Raw genomic sequence first — 15,769 nt, forward strand, 5'->3', positions numbered from 1 at the left:
TACACATTCAACGATGGCCAAAGTTCTGGATTTCAGTACGACAACTAGAAGGGTGATTTGACGAAAGATATACACCTTCAACAGGACTCATCCGCCAAACCCTACAATTCTCAAGGACAACCAATGTAGCTGTTCCAGCTACTTGAAAGGCTGGATATTGGATAGATATCTGCATCAGCATCTACTATCACCCAATCGAGTGACATATTATTGGATAGCTTTATTATGACGCAGACAAAGAGTACGGCGGACAGTCTTACGAACGAGACAACAGAACATCCAACATCACCATCAACCACATCAACCACAAAAATGCCCCCTCTCCCCCTCCCACCCAACCTCAAATTCGGCCCATTCGCCATCTCCAACCAAGTCTTCCACATCTCACCATCTCGCCTAACATTCGGTCTGGTGAATCTCAAACCCTTGTTACCCGGGCACATCCTCATCTGTCCCGTCCGATCAGTGCCACGACTATCACAACTCAACGGCGAGGAAACAGCCGATCTATTCAACACGGTTCGAAGAGTGTCACGGACACTAGAACGACTGTATTCAGCGACGGCGATGAATGTAGCTGTTCAAGACGGGGTTGATGCCGGTCAGTCGGTGCCGCATGTCCATGTCCATGTGATTCCGAGGCGAGGTGGGGATATGGATGAGAGAGGGGGTGGGGATGCGATTTATGAGTTGATGGATGGCGAGGAAGGGGATTTGGGAAGTCAGTTTTTGGATGTGTGGAGGAGGAATAGAGGGAGGATTGAGGGGCAACAGCTAAACGGACGTGGTGGGGAAAGGAGGGAGTTTGCTAAGGGGCCGGATAGTGATAGAGAGGCCAGGTCGGTGGAGGTTATGATGAAGGAGGCGGAGTGGTTGAGGAGGGAGATGGAAAGGGACGGGGATGGGAAGGAGGAGTAAGTAATGGGTTGGAATACTAGAGATAGATAGGTAGGGAGAAAGAGATACACTGTAGTACAATATGGGTGGCCGATGGGCTTCATTGCTGAATCTAACTGTGTCTCTAATTAATGCTTCTCCTGGGCTTGAAAGGGTATCGTTGCTCTCTCATCATCTTATCTCATCTCATCCGATTCTGTCTTCATGCTCTGGAGTCATTTGCTATGACCGTTGATCTCTTCCTTGACACCGTTCGTCTCTGCCCCGTCTTTCTTCCCAGCTCCATTTCCGTAATACTCGTCATGACTTGCCTTGATGTACTCGGCATTGGTAGGATCCCGTGGCTGAATATTTTTCTCCGCCCAGAGCGTCTCTCTCTCATCCAGAATCTCCTTGGCCCAGTCCTTCATCTCCTTGAGAACAATCTTCTGGGCTACCCAGCTGAACTCACTCAGATCAACCTGTAGATTGCTGGCTCGTTCATATTCGACCATCTGTAGAATCAACTCAATCTTGTCCACATCGTGAACAAAATGGCTTTCTAGGGTTTCGCTGTCCTCATACTCTTGCCAGACCTCTTGGATTTCCTTTCCATTGACTCCGCCGTGAACCTTGCCCAGTAATGACGATGCGATCCAGTCCATAGTTGCGGCTTCTCTTCGATTCTTCTCGACCTTGGGAACGCCGTCAACTGGTGTCAGATCTCCTACCAGTCCTTCCGCCATGTCATGTACAAGCGCCATTTTGGTACATCTGGGGATGTTCAACTTGGAACTTAACGAGGGTGGAGCGAGCATGGTGATTAATGACATTCGGTACATGTGGTCGGCGATGGATTCTCCCCTAACAATTCCGAACCTGCGCCATCCTTCGCGCTTTTCAATCTTGAGTCGCTCGATGTAGTGGAAAAAGGAGATTGGAGAGGAAGACCCTTCAGGAGGCGGATTGGGAAGATCTTTTAACACGGCATTGACAGACCATGGGTTCGGTTTAGGAAGGAGGGATGTATGGAAGTTTAGAGGGGTGGATAATTCTGGTGACGAGGTCAGCACTGGGGCGAACAAGTCCTAGAGGGAGCCATACCTTGAGGCGTATTTGCAGCCATGTTAGTGGTAGTGTTGGTGGTTGAGAAACGAGGATGGTAGAGGAGATGTCTCGGAAGATCAGGCAGAGATAAAGTGAGAGGGTAAGAAAGGCAAGAGTGGACAGAAAAAGACGGTGAAATAAATCCCAAATTGAATTGCTCTGATGCGACAAGAACAAACAGCCAAACGAGTGTGCTCAAGCAAGCAACATGAACCAAAGTGAATTTGCGATGGGATGCGATGCGACAAGGTGCGTCTGATGTTCCTAATCTCCCCCTCCGTCGCAGTCTGTGATTCTGTGGAGAAGCAAAAGTGGAAAAGTGGAAAAGTCGGTTGTTTACATAAATGACGTAGTGGGACCAGATTGGCCAATCAGAGATTCCAGATTCATCACTCCCTCCTTCCTCTTATCAGGTTGCTGCACAGGGAAACAACCGTTTTGATATCACATGATCATGACGAGTATAGTACTCTGTATTCGTACTAATAGAAGGAGAAACGACAACACAAAGACAGAGGCCGTGGAATCACAGAACATGATGGGGGCCCATAAAAACAGACTCTGGTCTACTGAATCTGACCTGGTCGACAATTGTGGTGAGCGAGCGTGTTGTCTAAACAAACTAGATTTCACTTTCGGACGCTGAGTACCACATCAAGTTTTCCCATGGTGAGCGTGAATGTGTCCTTGGTATCTTTCATCAGCGACTCGCCATTTTCCCCTGGCGCTAATGCAATGTCGAAATAGTGAACAATATTTGCCACTACTGTCCGCATCTCCAGAAGAGATAGCTTCTGCCCGACGCATGAATAAGAGCCTATAATTCAAATCTCAGCCTTTCCTTCCCTCCAACCATGAAATGTGAATTTGCTTACCGATGCCAAACGGTATGAATGCGCGTTTGTCTAATATCATTTCGGGTTTAGTTGTCCACCGCTCCGGAACAAAAGAGAGTGGGTCAACGAAGTACCGCTCATCTGGGTGGCATCGTTGGCATGTATGCTTTCACTTGCAGAGACCAGACACATACCTCTTTGTAAGGTGTGGGGAGGGGTCCAGACCAGAATATTTCCTGGAATGTAGTTGTCTCCCACAATCAGACCCTCTTTTGGTGTTTCCCGTTGCACTCCTGAAGGGACCTGTTAAAGATTAGCCGACTTCTCAAAGAGAGGTAGTGAGTGTCAGGTACCGCAGGATGCAAACGAAGTGCCTCATTGATAACGCCATCAAGTTCCGCCACATTTGCCACGCTCCTGCAATCGATCATACCATCATTTTCTGGGATGAGGTCGATCACAGCTTGTAGCTTTTTGAGCTGCTGTGGATGCATTGCCAGTTCATACAGAATCCAGGTCAGCGTTGCCGACGTGGTATCGCTGCTCAGGTTTAGTATAACCCCGACTCAAGCATCATAACGCTTCGACGGTGGATCAATTACTTACCTTCCAGCCACGATGAGCAGTCGAGCATCAGCATTGAGGTCTTGAGGTATGCCCTGGTCGTTCTCGTTCATAAGCCACGAGACGATGTCCGGCTCGTCTGGTGTGATCTATTTGGTCATTTCGTCAAAACCCCTACTACTAGTCGATCGATCCATCGTTGTGGAATGGCATTAATTGGGTTCTGGCTGAAGCACTTACCTTTTTACGATCTTTGAGCACCGAACTACACCAAGTCATGAAGGTAGTGAGATCGGAGGCGCCTCCAGGAAGTCGCATTAGCAAGGTGATCAACCATGGTAGGTGTGTCAAATATCCTAGCAAATGCATGGACTTGTGCAGGGATTTGATGATATTATCTTCTTTTCCATTTTCCACCATGTGGAAACTTTTGCTGAACCCGACATCCCCCATGACGTCGAAGCTGTAAAAGTTTACCCAATCTGATATGCGCAAGGTTTGTCCCTGACGCGCACGGAGCTGCTGGTTCAACAACTTCGAGTGTCGGTTCACGCGTGGCTCGTAGTCACGCAATGCTAAGGTCTCTGCTCAGTGTCTTGTCCATGGTGCAGGGTTCAAAGCTGGGTTTACCTTTGGCATTGAAGCCTCGGTCCCATTTCCGACGGCGCTGGTTATGCTCCGGCTTAGATCTAGTTGGTCCACAGTATTAGCATCAACTTGGTCCGGTCACAGTCCAAACAGAGTCGATCTGCACCTTGTTGTTTGCAAAGACAACCCTTCTATGTGCTGGCTCATGCTATACCATGGGCCCTTGGTACACTTGGTCGAAGCTGCGTGTATACTGGCGACTGCATCGACATCAATGATGGACAGCTCCCGAGGCCCTATTGAAAAGTCAGGAACGACTACAGTGAGGCAATTTAACGCTTGTACCTGTGCGAACATAATCGCCGTACACCTTGTGCAGTTTTTCTGCCTCGAGGTGATATTGAAGAGTGCCGGAAGCGAGCCAAAATCCGTACCATTTGGACAGTCTTGCGGGAAATGGACCAGGAAACTGGAACGTGTTAGAAATTTGTAAGGTGTGTATTCCAATGGATCAATTTATTACCTTTCGCAGTCGATGACAAAACCCTCGGTAAATGGTTATACTAGAGAAGAGGGCGAGTATATAACAAGTTATGAACTGCACGATGTACTTCCAAGACCAGTCCATGGAAATGACATCTCCTCCTAGGCTTGGTAAAAGCGCCAAAGAGGAGACTACGGAAAGACCAAAAAGTATTGGAATATGCGCATGGCGATCTATTTCGCGACTTGCAAGTATGAGATGCGACGCAAACCCCAGCCCGCCTGCGACAAGATGTGATTTCGTAGACATGGTACTTTAACGGCTCACTGATCTGCGATCAGTGAGAAAAGTAGGCAGTGTGGCATGGATAATATATATCAGTCAGGGTGCGCCGCAATCTCGAGACAAGAGGGGGCACTGAAGCAGTCTGCACTCAACCACGGGAACCGCTGTTAGCCTATTCGAAGTCACGGTGTTCGAGTCGGGGTGTTCGAGTCACGCTTCCTCGCAGGCCCGAGGTCTCAGGGTTGGGGGACCATCTCCTCCTATTTGCCTGTTCTCCCTAAGGTTCTATCAATGGAAACAACAGTAGAATCGAGAAGAAGTCACAGACAACGAATAGCACCAGCGCCAGTGTTCGATTGTGACTTTCATACCCCCCTCGGGAGTATGGCAACCGGCCCCACATACGAATGCTGTATACCAGGACGCCGAGACCAATCCAGACACCGAGATCGTTTTGTGGGTTGGCATAATCAAACTACCAGCTTTCATTCAACAGTGGCTCTGTTGTGTGCTCATGCATATATTTATCTGTTGGGTCAGGACGCAGTGGCGGAAGTGTACCTGGATCATGAAGGATGTCCAGGGCTTTGATGTCGAAGATGTCACTGGCATTTCAACTCGATCATGAACAAGGGATAAGTGTCAAAGATTGAGGTGATTGACTTGCTTGGGCTTCTTTGTTCCTAAGGGGGGAAGCCCATCTATCTATAGCCACAAGTACGGTTCCACAGTGTAGAGGACGCTGGGAGATGTTACCAACCCTGACAATAAGCTCGGTCGCTGTGTGGCGGATGCTGCTCCGCGGTGGTGCTCGGATAAATCCGCTATGTCCGGGGTTAGTGTGATTGTCTCGATTGTGTATTGTATTGTTCGACACCGCCAAATAACGCTGTCAGTAGTAGATTCCCTCATTATCGCTGATGCCTAGATCCAGCAATAGTGAGCCCGGCTCTGACGCCGGGTTCGCAGACCAGCCTGATATGCGGCGAGTTCCATGATTGGCTTGCGCGTCTGCCAGGGTAGCTTCGTCACAGTCACTATAAAACTGGCACACTCACCCTCATCTCCTGGGGCATCACTGGCGACAGACTTGAGAGGCTTTCGAGAGAGCGACACTAGGGCCCCTTCGCAAGCTTGAGGACTCGATAACTACGCCATTGTCATTTGAATCTGAGTACTCTGGCAACTACAATCTCTGCTAGGATGACCGACCACCTCGCAGCGCTGAAAACTGAGCATATCCTGGTCCTCGGAGCTACGGGACGTCTAGGCATTGTCTTTATCAACACAGCTCTAGCGCTCAAGCAGCCACCACTCCTGACACTCTTCGTCCGGCCAGGCTCAGAGTCCAAGCTCCCTGCTTCGGTTTCCAAATCAGCCCATGTTCGGGTGATTCAAGGGCAAATTGACGATGCTGCTGCCATCAAAAAGGCTCTTTCGCCGAGCACACAACCTGACTTCCCCACAGTCACATGTGTCTTGTCCATAGTCGGGACCTATGAATCTTTCAAGCCACTGTTCACGCGAGACAAGTCACATCCAGTCGCGGACGCTCTCCGCACCGTCATTCTACCGACCATGAAGTCCTGCGGCGTGTCCCGGATTTTGGCCCCGAGCACAGCGGCAGCATTCACATATCCGGGGGAAAGAGAATCAATGTCTCGACTGTGGAGGGTGACTCTTCATTTCACACCCTTGATGCCCCAAGGACACGCAGAAATGGTTGGCATAACAGAGGCGGTTATGGACGCTGGGGAAAAGGACCCTGATCTGAATTGGGTCCTTTTCCGCGTCCCTCATATGACGAACCAAAGCGCCGACCTGAAGATTGTGGCAGGATACTTCTCACCGACATACAAAGCCATCATCGATGTCAGTCGCGGAAGTCTGTCAAAATGGCTCTTGCAGGAGATATGTACAAACGAGTGGTCACGCAAAGCACCATCGGTTGCTAATGCGTCCTCTTGACTTGTTAGAATGCATCGCGGGGCGGCCCGATCTAGATTGTTCTCTGATATGAAGGCACGAGAGAACCGTTCATATAAAGTGTTTAATTCATGTTCAATATCTTGCCGCTGTAGGCAGGGAACAGATATCAGGCGGCCCGTCGTACCGTGCTTCATACCTGACACTTGAGGTAAAGTTCAGGTGGTTGATACATAGTGAGCACGTTTTCTCCAGACTTCAATTCGTTGATTTTAAGCCGTCGTGTGGTCGTAAAGCATCCTCATTCTTCTTACCTCGTTTTTCTATCCTCTCTCTTGTCCGCTCTTCTCGACCACTAGTGGTGGCCAGCCATGGTTGCATCATGAAAGCGCCGATCTGAAAATGTGACGAACAGCCGAGTGTCCAATATCATTCAGACTTTGCCATCTTCTGATACGCGATCCTCGCCCTCAATCTCAACTTGAGACACGAAATACTGCCACTGACTTGTATCACTTTCAAAGTTCAAGTGCACAAGCCTGGGATTGAAGACAGGAACGTCTCCCCGAAATTCTGGAAATGCCTCGACGAAAGCTATGTCCATGCAATAGCAGCGCAGGTCTTCGGTGCGTTCTAAAAAGGATTTCGAAAAGTCGAAAAGTTTGGTTTCTTGGTTCTGGACGTAGCTGTCGCGAACTTCGAATGGCCACAGGAATCGAAATCCCAAGCCAAAAGATCTGGAGAATGAATTGTTGCAATATTTTCCGTGGCCGAAAATCAGACGCTCCCGAAAGCCAGGCCTTGTAGAATAAAGCGAGCAATTAGTTGACGAATATCGTTTTCGATATGCAATAACTACTTACCATACCATATAATCAGCCACAGCTGAATGTTGCACGTGGAGCTGTGATGGCCTAGGGCTTTTGTGAGACATAGCAACATTTCCACGAGAGTGCCAACCTACCTTGGGCTTAGGAAAGAGGGAAGCGAATATTCTGGGCCATGTATGCCTGAGTACTGCGATAACAGTCCATCAGGCCTATATCTGGAGCGGATGGGAATCTGGGATAGATTGGTACGTACCTTGATCATGTGGCGCAAGATTCTCAAGGCCGCTAATCGCTCAACTACGCCACTGCCGGTAAAGCAAAACTCATCTAGCTGACGCAGGCACTCCCACTGAGCATCGAACTGCGGAGCCTTCATGACATGGTTCCAACCTCGTGTGACCGCGGTTATAATCATGTTGGTATCAAGACTGTCTCGAGAGATGTTTCCTTTGGATGATAGAGCACGCGCTTGATGTATCGCTCTGTTGGAATAAGTCCACACCGTCTCACAGTTGATGCATTGAGTATGAACAGAGGGAATACTCGAATCAAAGTGAATATTCCAAGGGCTGTTGTGTTTGGGTTCGAAAGAGCACGCTGTCAACCCATCGTCGAGAAAGGTGTCTTCGAAGCAAGGTTGAGCACCGAGCGAAGGTTTGTCACTGAATGTGAAGGTTGGAGTGGCATCACAGGGATAGTCGAGAGGCACCGGTAGGTTATTTGCGCATGTCGACTCATTCGAATCCATAAAGACCAAATCCGAAGATTCCATATTGTCGTTGAAGAATTGTATTCCACCATCGACTTCGGCTATTGGGTTGGAGGTTTGTTGAGACCCTGGACTGTTCAGGCGGGTGATGTTGCCTATCTGAGGATGAGCTTGGTACTTGCATTCCAGGAGAGTGGTAAACCCTACTTGCTTCTTCCCTGAGGTCCTCGACATCAGCCTTTAGTAAAGCTTGGATCTGCTCGACACGTAGCAAATGTCTGCTAATCCTAGCCTTGATATTTTCGTGCTTTACGGTCATGTCGTACACAAGTTTATCATCTGCTCGCTGATGGAGGCTCTCTAGCTTCAGTTCCAGGTCTCGAACTCGGTCACGGTCTTTCTGTCGTTTTCTCTGCTGATGTATCCGGTCCAGCTCCCTTTTCCTTACCTTCCTCTGATCCGCTTCAGGTGCATGGCCTGCTGGCCGAGCGGTTCTTCGGGCTCCAGTGTTGGTGGTGGACATGGAGGCGAAGCTGCAAAATTACCCGAGATCGCTCTGAACTGTGGCAGCTGCAATTGTGAACAGTGAGATGAGACGCTGTTGAGGAGATTGTGAAGCCAACATGAGTGTGAATGAGTCCACTAAGGATGAGAAGCGCGGCCGGGCCGATAGGGTCCGAGGCCTCCGCAAATGAACTTTACTACGAGATGCTATGTGGCAATCTACCCCGTACGGAGCAACCCCGGAGGAGAAAAGTCAAGCCCTTTACTTATCGCGTAGAGCCAATCACACTCGCAGTCAGCAAAGCCGTACGTGATTCCAGACTGGCTGGCGGACGCTGTTGTAGCATTTCTGTTTCGATGAGGCCACCGTCTTGGCATATCAGAAGTGGAGACACGAGTCGAGTCACTTCAATCGAGTCGAGTCGACTTTGCAGTCTGGGCTCTGCTTCTCGGTTTACCGAAGCACAATCCCATCTCCAGTTAACGTCTCATGAGGCCAGACTTATTGGTGAAACATTGTTTGTCAATGCAATCCACGTTAGTGGAACACGTGTAGAAGAAATGTGGCAGAAGAAGTAGCAACACTTCCGCCCTCAGCCTCGTCAACACCATGTGACCCACGAGGCTGAATCAACCTCACATCTTGAAATCAACTTCAACCATCAACACTATACCCTACAACAACAACCATTCATGCTACCATATCCACCCCCTTCGCAATGGCAACCCTTAAATCGACCCCTCCATTGCCATATACGCCTCGATCACACATCCACATCTTCATCTCAACACTCCACCTCCTCGACCTTCCACGTCAACCCACATACCCTGATATCACCATCACCACCTTTTCAACCACATCAACGCTCCAACAACGCATCAAAGCCACAGAATGGAGTCTATACCACCTCTTCCAACTCTACTACCAACATCTCCAATCCACCTCTCCCGCCACTCCGTCACAGATGCATCTACTCACACCGACATTCTCCTTTCCCCCCAAGACTCCACTTCATTCACTGACTCTCCGGTCTGGATTCTACAAGATCCTCACCGACATGAAACGTACAGCAGTCCTGCCAAAGACTATTACTCTCCGAAAGACCATGTTTGATGAGTGTAAAGGAGAAAAGTTCGATGAAGTCTTGGCCGCTTTTGCTATGGTCGTGTTGAGAAGGGTGGTCATGTCGAGTACGGCGAAGGACAAAGATAGGGGTTCTCGTCCTTTATCATCGTCGTCATTGAATATCAAACCGGTGTCGACAGCAACAGTAACATCGAAAGCGACATCGACTTCTAAAATGACGAAGCCACCAACAATGAAATCCAAACCTACTTCTCAGATCAAGAAACCCACATCTTCTTCCTTTTCATCATCAACCACCACCGCTCCTCTCAACTCTCCCAAACAAGATCTTCCCATTCCATCAATACCCATCTCAGCACTCCATACCCCACCCACCATCACCACCCCTACCAACCCCGACCACATCATCCCACTCCTTCTCGCCCACCGCTTCATTCTGCAACGAAACCTCAACCATCGAAAGCAACTTACTCAACAAGCCCAGACATACACCAGCTATTTCACCGCCCGAGAAAACAAACTCAATCACCAATTACAAGACCTAGAAACCCAAACGCCTTCCCACTCTTCACAATCAGAAAGCCCACCAGACACTAGTAATCTCATCGATCTTCGCGAAAAAGTCATGCGCGTATTCGCAACGACGCCAGAATGGGGACGATATCTCCTTGACGGCGAATATGCCGATGAGGATACCACCACTACCGAGCGAAACGAAGGTGAAAGCAAAGACCTACTCCAACTTGATCGATTCAGATTGGAAAATGACGAATCAACGGCATCTTCTTCATTTCCGGTTCTCGTGCCACCGGAATCAATGTTGGTGATGAGACAAGATGAACAACCACAACAACCACAACATCAACACCACCAGAAGCAGACGTCGCAACAAAAGGGTTCAGAAATCACTCGAGTGACGAATCTCAAAAATCGGGTACGCGAGCAAAAGGAACGGATCCAAGCTTTACAACAGGTTGTGAATGGATATAAAGACTCATCATCGCAAGAGGAAGAGAAAGAGAAAGGGGTAGATGAGGGAAGGGACACAGTAAGGGTAGGTACTACAATTCAATCGACGTCGACGAGATTTGTTGCTCAACCGATGTTTACTCGACATTTGAGTATTCGAGTATAAAATAGAAAGAAAGTTTTATTCAAGAATACAATGTATCTCCGAAACGAATCCAAAGGGAAATTACATTGTGAGAATCGAATCGAATCTAGGGTCCGGGATCCCTGATGTCAATCATATCGATCTGATGGAGTTGAATACTTAGTGGACATGGACAACAAGTCTCTCGTCTCATCCAAGTGTCGCGTCTCTCCATGCACAAACCTTCGTAGGTCGCAATGCATTCAAAACAGAACAATTCAAATCAATTTCCGCCATCAAAACCACTTCTTCATCACTATCTTATCATCTCGCTCCCATCCACTACCTTCTTCGTATCCCTCGTCGATATCACCTTGACCGTCAACACCCTCATCATCCTCTTCGACTTCTACTCGACTTCCCAATGCTTGTTTGCCCTGTTTGATCATGGCTTGTAATTGTTCATTCATCCAATCCATATTTTGTTCTTCCTGTGCCTCTTTCCGACGGAGCTTTTGTTGAAATTTGCGTACCTCGGGAGATTGGTTTGCGGAAGCGGAGTTTGAATGAGAATGTGAACTAGTCTGTGTCGATCCTCCCACGTTGAATGATGATTGCCGACGTGGAGATGCTAGTGATGCTCTGCTGGAAGGCTGTCTTGTGGAGGATGCCGCATTGTGATGCACAATATTGGGTGTTTGAGATGAGCGTCTCTGATGACTTGTGTTTGTATACTTGTTGGCACTGGATATTCGAGGTGATGCAAATGAGGCTGATGATCGGTGGCCGGATGATCGTGATACCATTCGTGATCTGTTGTTGGCATTTGGGATCTGAGCAGCGGCTCTCGTTGGGGATGGAAAGGATGACTTCTTCGCTGTGGGAGTACTGATGGACCCAACCCTGGACTTCTTACGAACAGGGCTGGTCTCTCTCGAACTCGGTTCAAAGTCATCAACCATTACCCATTTGTTGTGGACATCCGAATAATCAGAATAGGTCTTTGCAGCGACATCTTCCGGGTATCCACCAGGAACGGGTGTCATGTCTCGGCTATGTCTTATGGCCGCCTCTTTCCTCTCTGTGGTAAAGACATCCTGCGTCGAATCGACATGAGACCAGCCACTTCCGATAACCTCGGAGCCTTGACCGCCGAACTGGTACCCACCGCCTCCACCAGCATAGAACCCCTTGAATGAGACAGCGCTATTCCAGCAAAAGCTCAAAACCTTGCCTGCGACTCCTCCAGCAAGTGTGAAGACAGTCTTGCCCCATCCTTGTCTTGAGTTCGGAGAGTGAGATCGCTTTTCGCCGGCATGGGCACCACTTTGGAAGGTATAAGAAGGGGTTCGTGGCGGTTGACTTGGCCCAGAAGATTGGCGAATATAGCGATTTGGCCGACAATCCTTCTCATAATCGCGATCTCTTTCTAGATCTTGTTTTTGTGTGTCAAGATCGGCGGCTGTATCGAGGCCGTTGGCGAAACGGTAGGTGGTGTCTATTAATGGAGATGGACTGGGCGCATCACAACCATCCAAGCGGACACTCTCGGCAAGATGATTCGGCGTCCATATATATTGTTGTTGTTGTTGTTTCGACTGCGGCTGTGGCCGAGGTCGTTTCCTTGAGAGTGGAGTGTGATTGGAGATTGGGAGAAATGCCGATGAAGTGAGAGAGCTGTCTAGGGATGACGCGGGAGGTAAAAAGACTGAGGAAGTGAAAGGCGCGCATTGGAAGGAAAAGTTGCGGTCATGATTATCCTCCTCATTTCTCGGCAGAAAGGACCCAGGCATGTGGATTGTGGATGCTGGTGCCATGGTGATGGTCATGCTGGGTGCTAGAGGGCTTTCGATCAAGAAACAACGGTAAGGTGAACGGGTTTGGGTGTGTGTGGAGTGCGACAAGGTGGGTGGCAGCTTAGCAGCTTAACATGTATGCGGTCAGAGAGGTGGTGGGCGATGACCTGGTCGCGTGAACATGAGAGAGAATTTGGGCAAAGGTGGACACTGCCGTTAACACCACCACAGGAGGACAACCAGGCGTAATACCATCCGCTAGCGCTGTTGACAAAAGGTGTGACAGGTTTTAGGCGTTAAGGATCGAAAGTGAGGCGTCTTGTGAGGTGAAGGTTGGAAGCAATTGTGAAGTGCTGAGGTGGCACTGTGGTTAGGCTGCCATTGCCAATTGTCGGTCTGCAGGTGACTTGGAATGTGGTACAAGTGGATGCGGGGGTCGCAACTGCCGTAACAGCCACCCAACCGTCAGTTGCCCAGCAACCAAATAAATATACGGTGGAGCAGGAAACACGTGATTTGTGGTCACGTGCAAAGTGGGATCTCCCTCAAGAGATGAACAACCCTGGCGCACGAGGATGAGGATCGTGATGAAGGCAAACATATCACGACTTGTCAAGACGCTATGCAGGTACACCAAATAACAATACTGTGACACCATCTTCCATCTCGTCCGTATCCTATCCCCATTCCCGCAGCCTCATCAATATTTCAGCCACAGGAACTGATGAGGCCTCAGCTGAATGCCTGCGTCCCTTAGATTGATCATGAACCCTGATACCAGGTCCTTGGCTTCGGCAGGCATTCCCATGAACCGGTCTCGGCCTATCCACTGGCCATTATCGGAGAAATTGCAAAGACAGAGCACAGTTGAGTGAACGCCTGGTCGCTGGTATCCCAGAATAGTGGGATTCCCAGTGTAAAATCCCACAGCCCGTCCACCAGCCAGCTCTTCCGTCGACTTGCGTAGTTTGATGAGGTGCTTAATGCCAGCGTAGATCTGACCAGCCACCGTCGACGTATCTTCCCGCTCTGCATATCTCGCTGCTGGATACCATGGCCGGTTAACCCATCGACTGTCATCCATCTTGGCTGGGTCATTGAGGTAGCTGTAGTCGTTGAGTTGTCCTACTTCATCACCCAGATAGATCAGTGGAATACCTCCAGTGCTCATGGCAATTGAATATGCTAGCAGCACTCTGTCAATTGAGTGGTCCTGCATCGACTCAAGCCCTGCCAGTGAAGCGGTAGTCCCTGAGATGCGACAATCTCCTGTTCGAGGATTGTCTTGAAATGGCACACCGCGAGCAAAACTTCCTGGGTGGCGGTTGACAAAGAATGCGTTTAGGAACTTGCGATGATTCGATCCCACCTTTCCTAATTCCAGTGCATCTTCGTCCGAGAACGTCCAACCAATGTCGTCATGCGACCGGACATAGTTCACCCATGCACATCCACGAGGGATGTTGTGTCTACGCTCAATGGCTTGTGACAGCATAGATGCATCTCTCGTCGCCAATGCTTCCCATGTGAGAGCCATCTGAAGTGGGTTGTACGACAGCTGGCACTCATAACGGTCGATATATTGGACAACGTAATCAGGATGAACAATGGCTTCAGATTTGAACAGCACCGACGGTGCCGCAATTCGACAGAGGGCGTTGAATGCTCGGAGAAGTTTGTGCACCTCAGGCAGGTTCTCGCAGTCGGTGTTCATCTGCTTCCACATAAAAGCCACCGCATCCATGCGGAAAAAGTCGACTCCGATATTGGCAAGGTATAACATCTCGGCAGCCATGGAACGGAAGACTGTAGGATTCGAATAGTTCAGATCCCACTGGAAATGGTAAAATGTAGACCACACAAAGCGGCCGTCAGCGAGCTGAATAAAGGACCCAGGGTGGTCATCCGGGAAGATCTCTCTCGTCGACCGCTCAAATGCAGCAGGAACATTGCGATCTGGGAACATCCAATACATGGCCGAGTGCTCTGGGTCACCCTGAGCAGCCTTTTTGGCCCACTGGTGTTCGTTGGAGGTATGATTAAAGACCAGATCCAGGACTAAACTGATCCCAGCTTTCCTGAGCTCGGTGGCCAGGTCTTTCAGTTGGTGGATGTCACCGAGCTCCTCCTGGACATCTCGATAACTCGACACTGCATAACCGCCGTCGTTGAGTGGCTGAGGAGCTTTGAACAAGGGCATCAAGTGCAGATAAGTCAACCCCAGCTCTTTGAAGTATGGGATTCGATCTTTGATTCCGGCCAGGTTCTTTGCGTATCGATCCACATAGCAGACCCCACCCAGCATTTGGTTTGAAAGGTACCATTCCGAATCTTGCTCTCGTTGTTTGTCGAGCGCCTTCAATTCCGGATCTCGCTCCTTCCAACTCCTGCCGCACATGGTGATGAGGTCTACTAGCTGATCGAGGCAGTCATGTCTGTATCCATACAATTCGGCGAAAATGGCAAATATAGTGATAAAGTTCATGTCCAATCTTCCGAAGAAGTTCTCATCCTTGAGGATCTCAACTCCATCCTTGGTCTTGCGAAGTTCCTGCAGGATATAGGCTTTGGCGGCGCGAGCCTGCTGTTCGATGGAAAGACTGTTCATCTGGGAAGCCTAGAGCTAAAGAAAGGGGACACAATGGAAGCAAAACGAACGACAAAGTTGAACCCTGATGTCTAGCTCTAGCAAAGCAAGGGAGACAGGGTGAGATGGGAGGTATCGAGAAGGTTTAGGAAGTGCCCGTCACCTACCTGGGAGAACATTTTGTAGCTGGAGAGTTGTCTGCTGTCAAAATGAGCTTTTACGTACCCCGCCTTGTGAAGGTCCGTGGCGGCATAAAGCCAGGGACCTGCGTCGCCCAAAGTTTGTTCGTCATTGCGGCGCTGAGGAGGTGAAATCAAGTGAGGAGATACCTTCGGCCAAATTATAAAGTGGAAAAAGGCCGAGCGAGAAGGAGGAAGCGAAGGAAGATGGAAGGCGGGGGAGATCTGCCTTGGCATCAACTTGGCGTCTTTCACGTGATTGATATAGACTTGACGTCTACAATCACTCAAGGAAAAGCCCAATCCTCATTTTCAGTG

The 15,769-nt window shown here is 49.3% G+C and overlaps 5 protein-coding genes across 5 annotated transcripts; 2 read left to right on the forward strand and 3 right to left on the reverse strand.

Moving 5' to 3' along the window:
• PV10_07445 (uncharacterized protein) lies at window positions 1–992 on the forward strand. Its single transcript, XM_016372346.1, has one exon. It carries the CDS (start codon window positions 226–228, stop codon window positions 916–918), a length of 693 nt encoding a protein of 230 aa, XP_016221678.1. The 5' UTR covers window positions 1–225; the 3' UTR covers window positions 919–992.
• Window positions 969–2,273, reverse strand: PV10_07446 (uncharacterized protein). The gene is made up of 2 exons (XM_016372347.1): window positions 1,981–2,273; window positions 969–1,930 (listed from the first exon to the last, which is right to left on the reverse strand). The coding sequence occupies exons 1-2, from the start codon at window positions 2,000–2,002 to the stop codon at window positions 1,113–1,115; spliced, it is 840 nt and encodes a 279-aa protein (XP_016221679.1). The 5' UTR covers window positions 2,003–2,273; the 3' UTR covers window positions 969–1,112.
• Window positions 2,274–5,943: 3,670 nt separating this feature from the next.
• On the forward strand, window positions 5,944–6,708 carry PV10_07447 (uncharacterized protein; the record flags this gene model as incomplete). The annotated part of the gene is made up of 1 exon (XM_016372348.1): window positions 5,944–6,708. One exon carries the CDS (start codon window positions 5,944–5,946, stop codon window positions 6,706–6,708), a length of 765 nt encoding a protein of 254 aa, XP_016221680.1.
• Window positions 6,709–10,985: 4,277 nt separating this feature from the next.
• PV10_07448 (uncharacterized protein) lies at window positions 10,986–13,054 on the reverse strand. Its single transcript, XM_016372349.1, has one exon. The coding sequence runs from the start codon at window positions 12,716–12,718 to the stop codon at window positions 11,186–11,188; it is 1,533 nt and encodes a 510-aa protein (XP_016221681.1). The 5' UTR covers window positions 12,719–13,054; the 3' UTR covers window positions 10,986–11,185.
• A 219-nt stretch (window positions 13,055–13,273) lies between these two features.
• PV10_07449 (uncharacterized protein) lies at window positions 13,274–15,449 on the reverse strand. The gene has a single exon (XM_016372350.1). It carries the CDS (start codon window positions 15,291–15,293, stop codon window positions 13,386–13,388), a length of 1,908 nt encoding a protein of 635 aa, XP_016221682.1. The 5' UTR covers window positions 15,294–15,449; the 3' UTR covers window positions 13,274–13,385.
• Window positions 15,450–15,769: the final 320 nt, after the last annotated feature.

This window comes from Exophiala mesophila (genome assembly GCF_000836275.1).
Source record: "Exophiala mesophila strain CBS 40295 unplaced genomic scaffold supercont1.5, whole genome shotgun sequence".
NCBI lineage: Eukaryota > Fungi > Ascomycota > Eurotiomycetes > Chaetothyriales > Herpotrichiellaceae > Exophiala > Exophiala mesophila.

What these genes read in the sequence shown, in the direction of transcription:
- PV10_07445 (XM_016372346.1), top strand. Translation starts at nt 226, where the DNA reads ATGACGCAGACAAAGAGTACGGCGGACAGTCTTACGAACGAGACAACA.
- PV10_07446 (XM_016372347.1), bottom strand. Translation starts at nt 2,002, where the DNA reads ATGGCTGCAAATACGCCTCAAG. An exon ending in GGCTGCAAATACGCCTCAAG is followed by an intron (nt 1,931 to 1,980) that starts GTATGGCTCCCT and finishes CCTCGTCACCAG; the next exon opens with AATTATCCACCCCTCTAAAC.
- PV10_07448 (XM_016372349.1), bottom strand. Translation starts at nt 12,718, where the DNA reads ATGACCATCACCATGGCACCAGCATCCACAATCCACATGCCTGGGTCC.
- PV10_07449 (XM_016372350.1), bottom strand. Translation starts at nt 15,293, where the DNA reads ATGAACAGTCTTTCCATCGAACAGCAGGCTCGCGCCGCCAAAGCCTAT.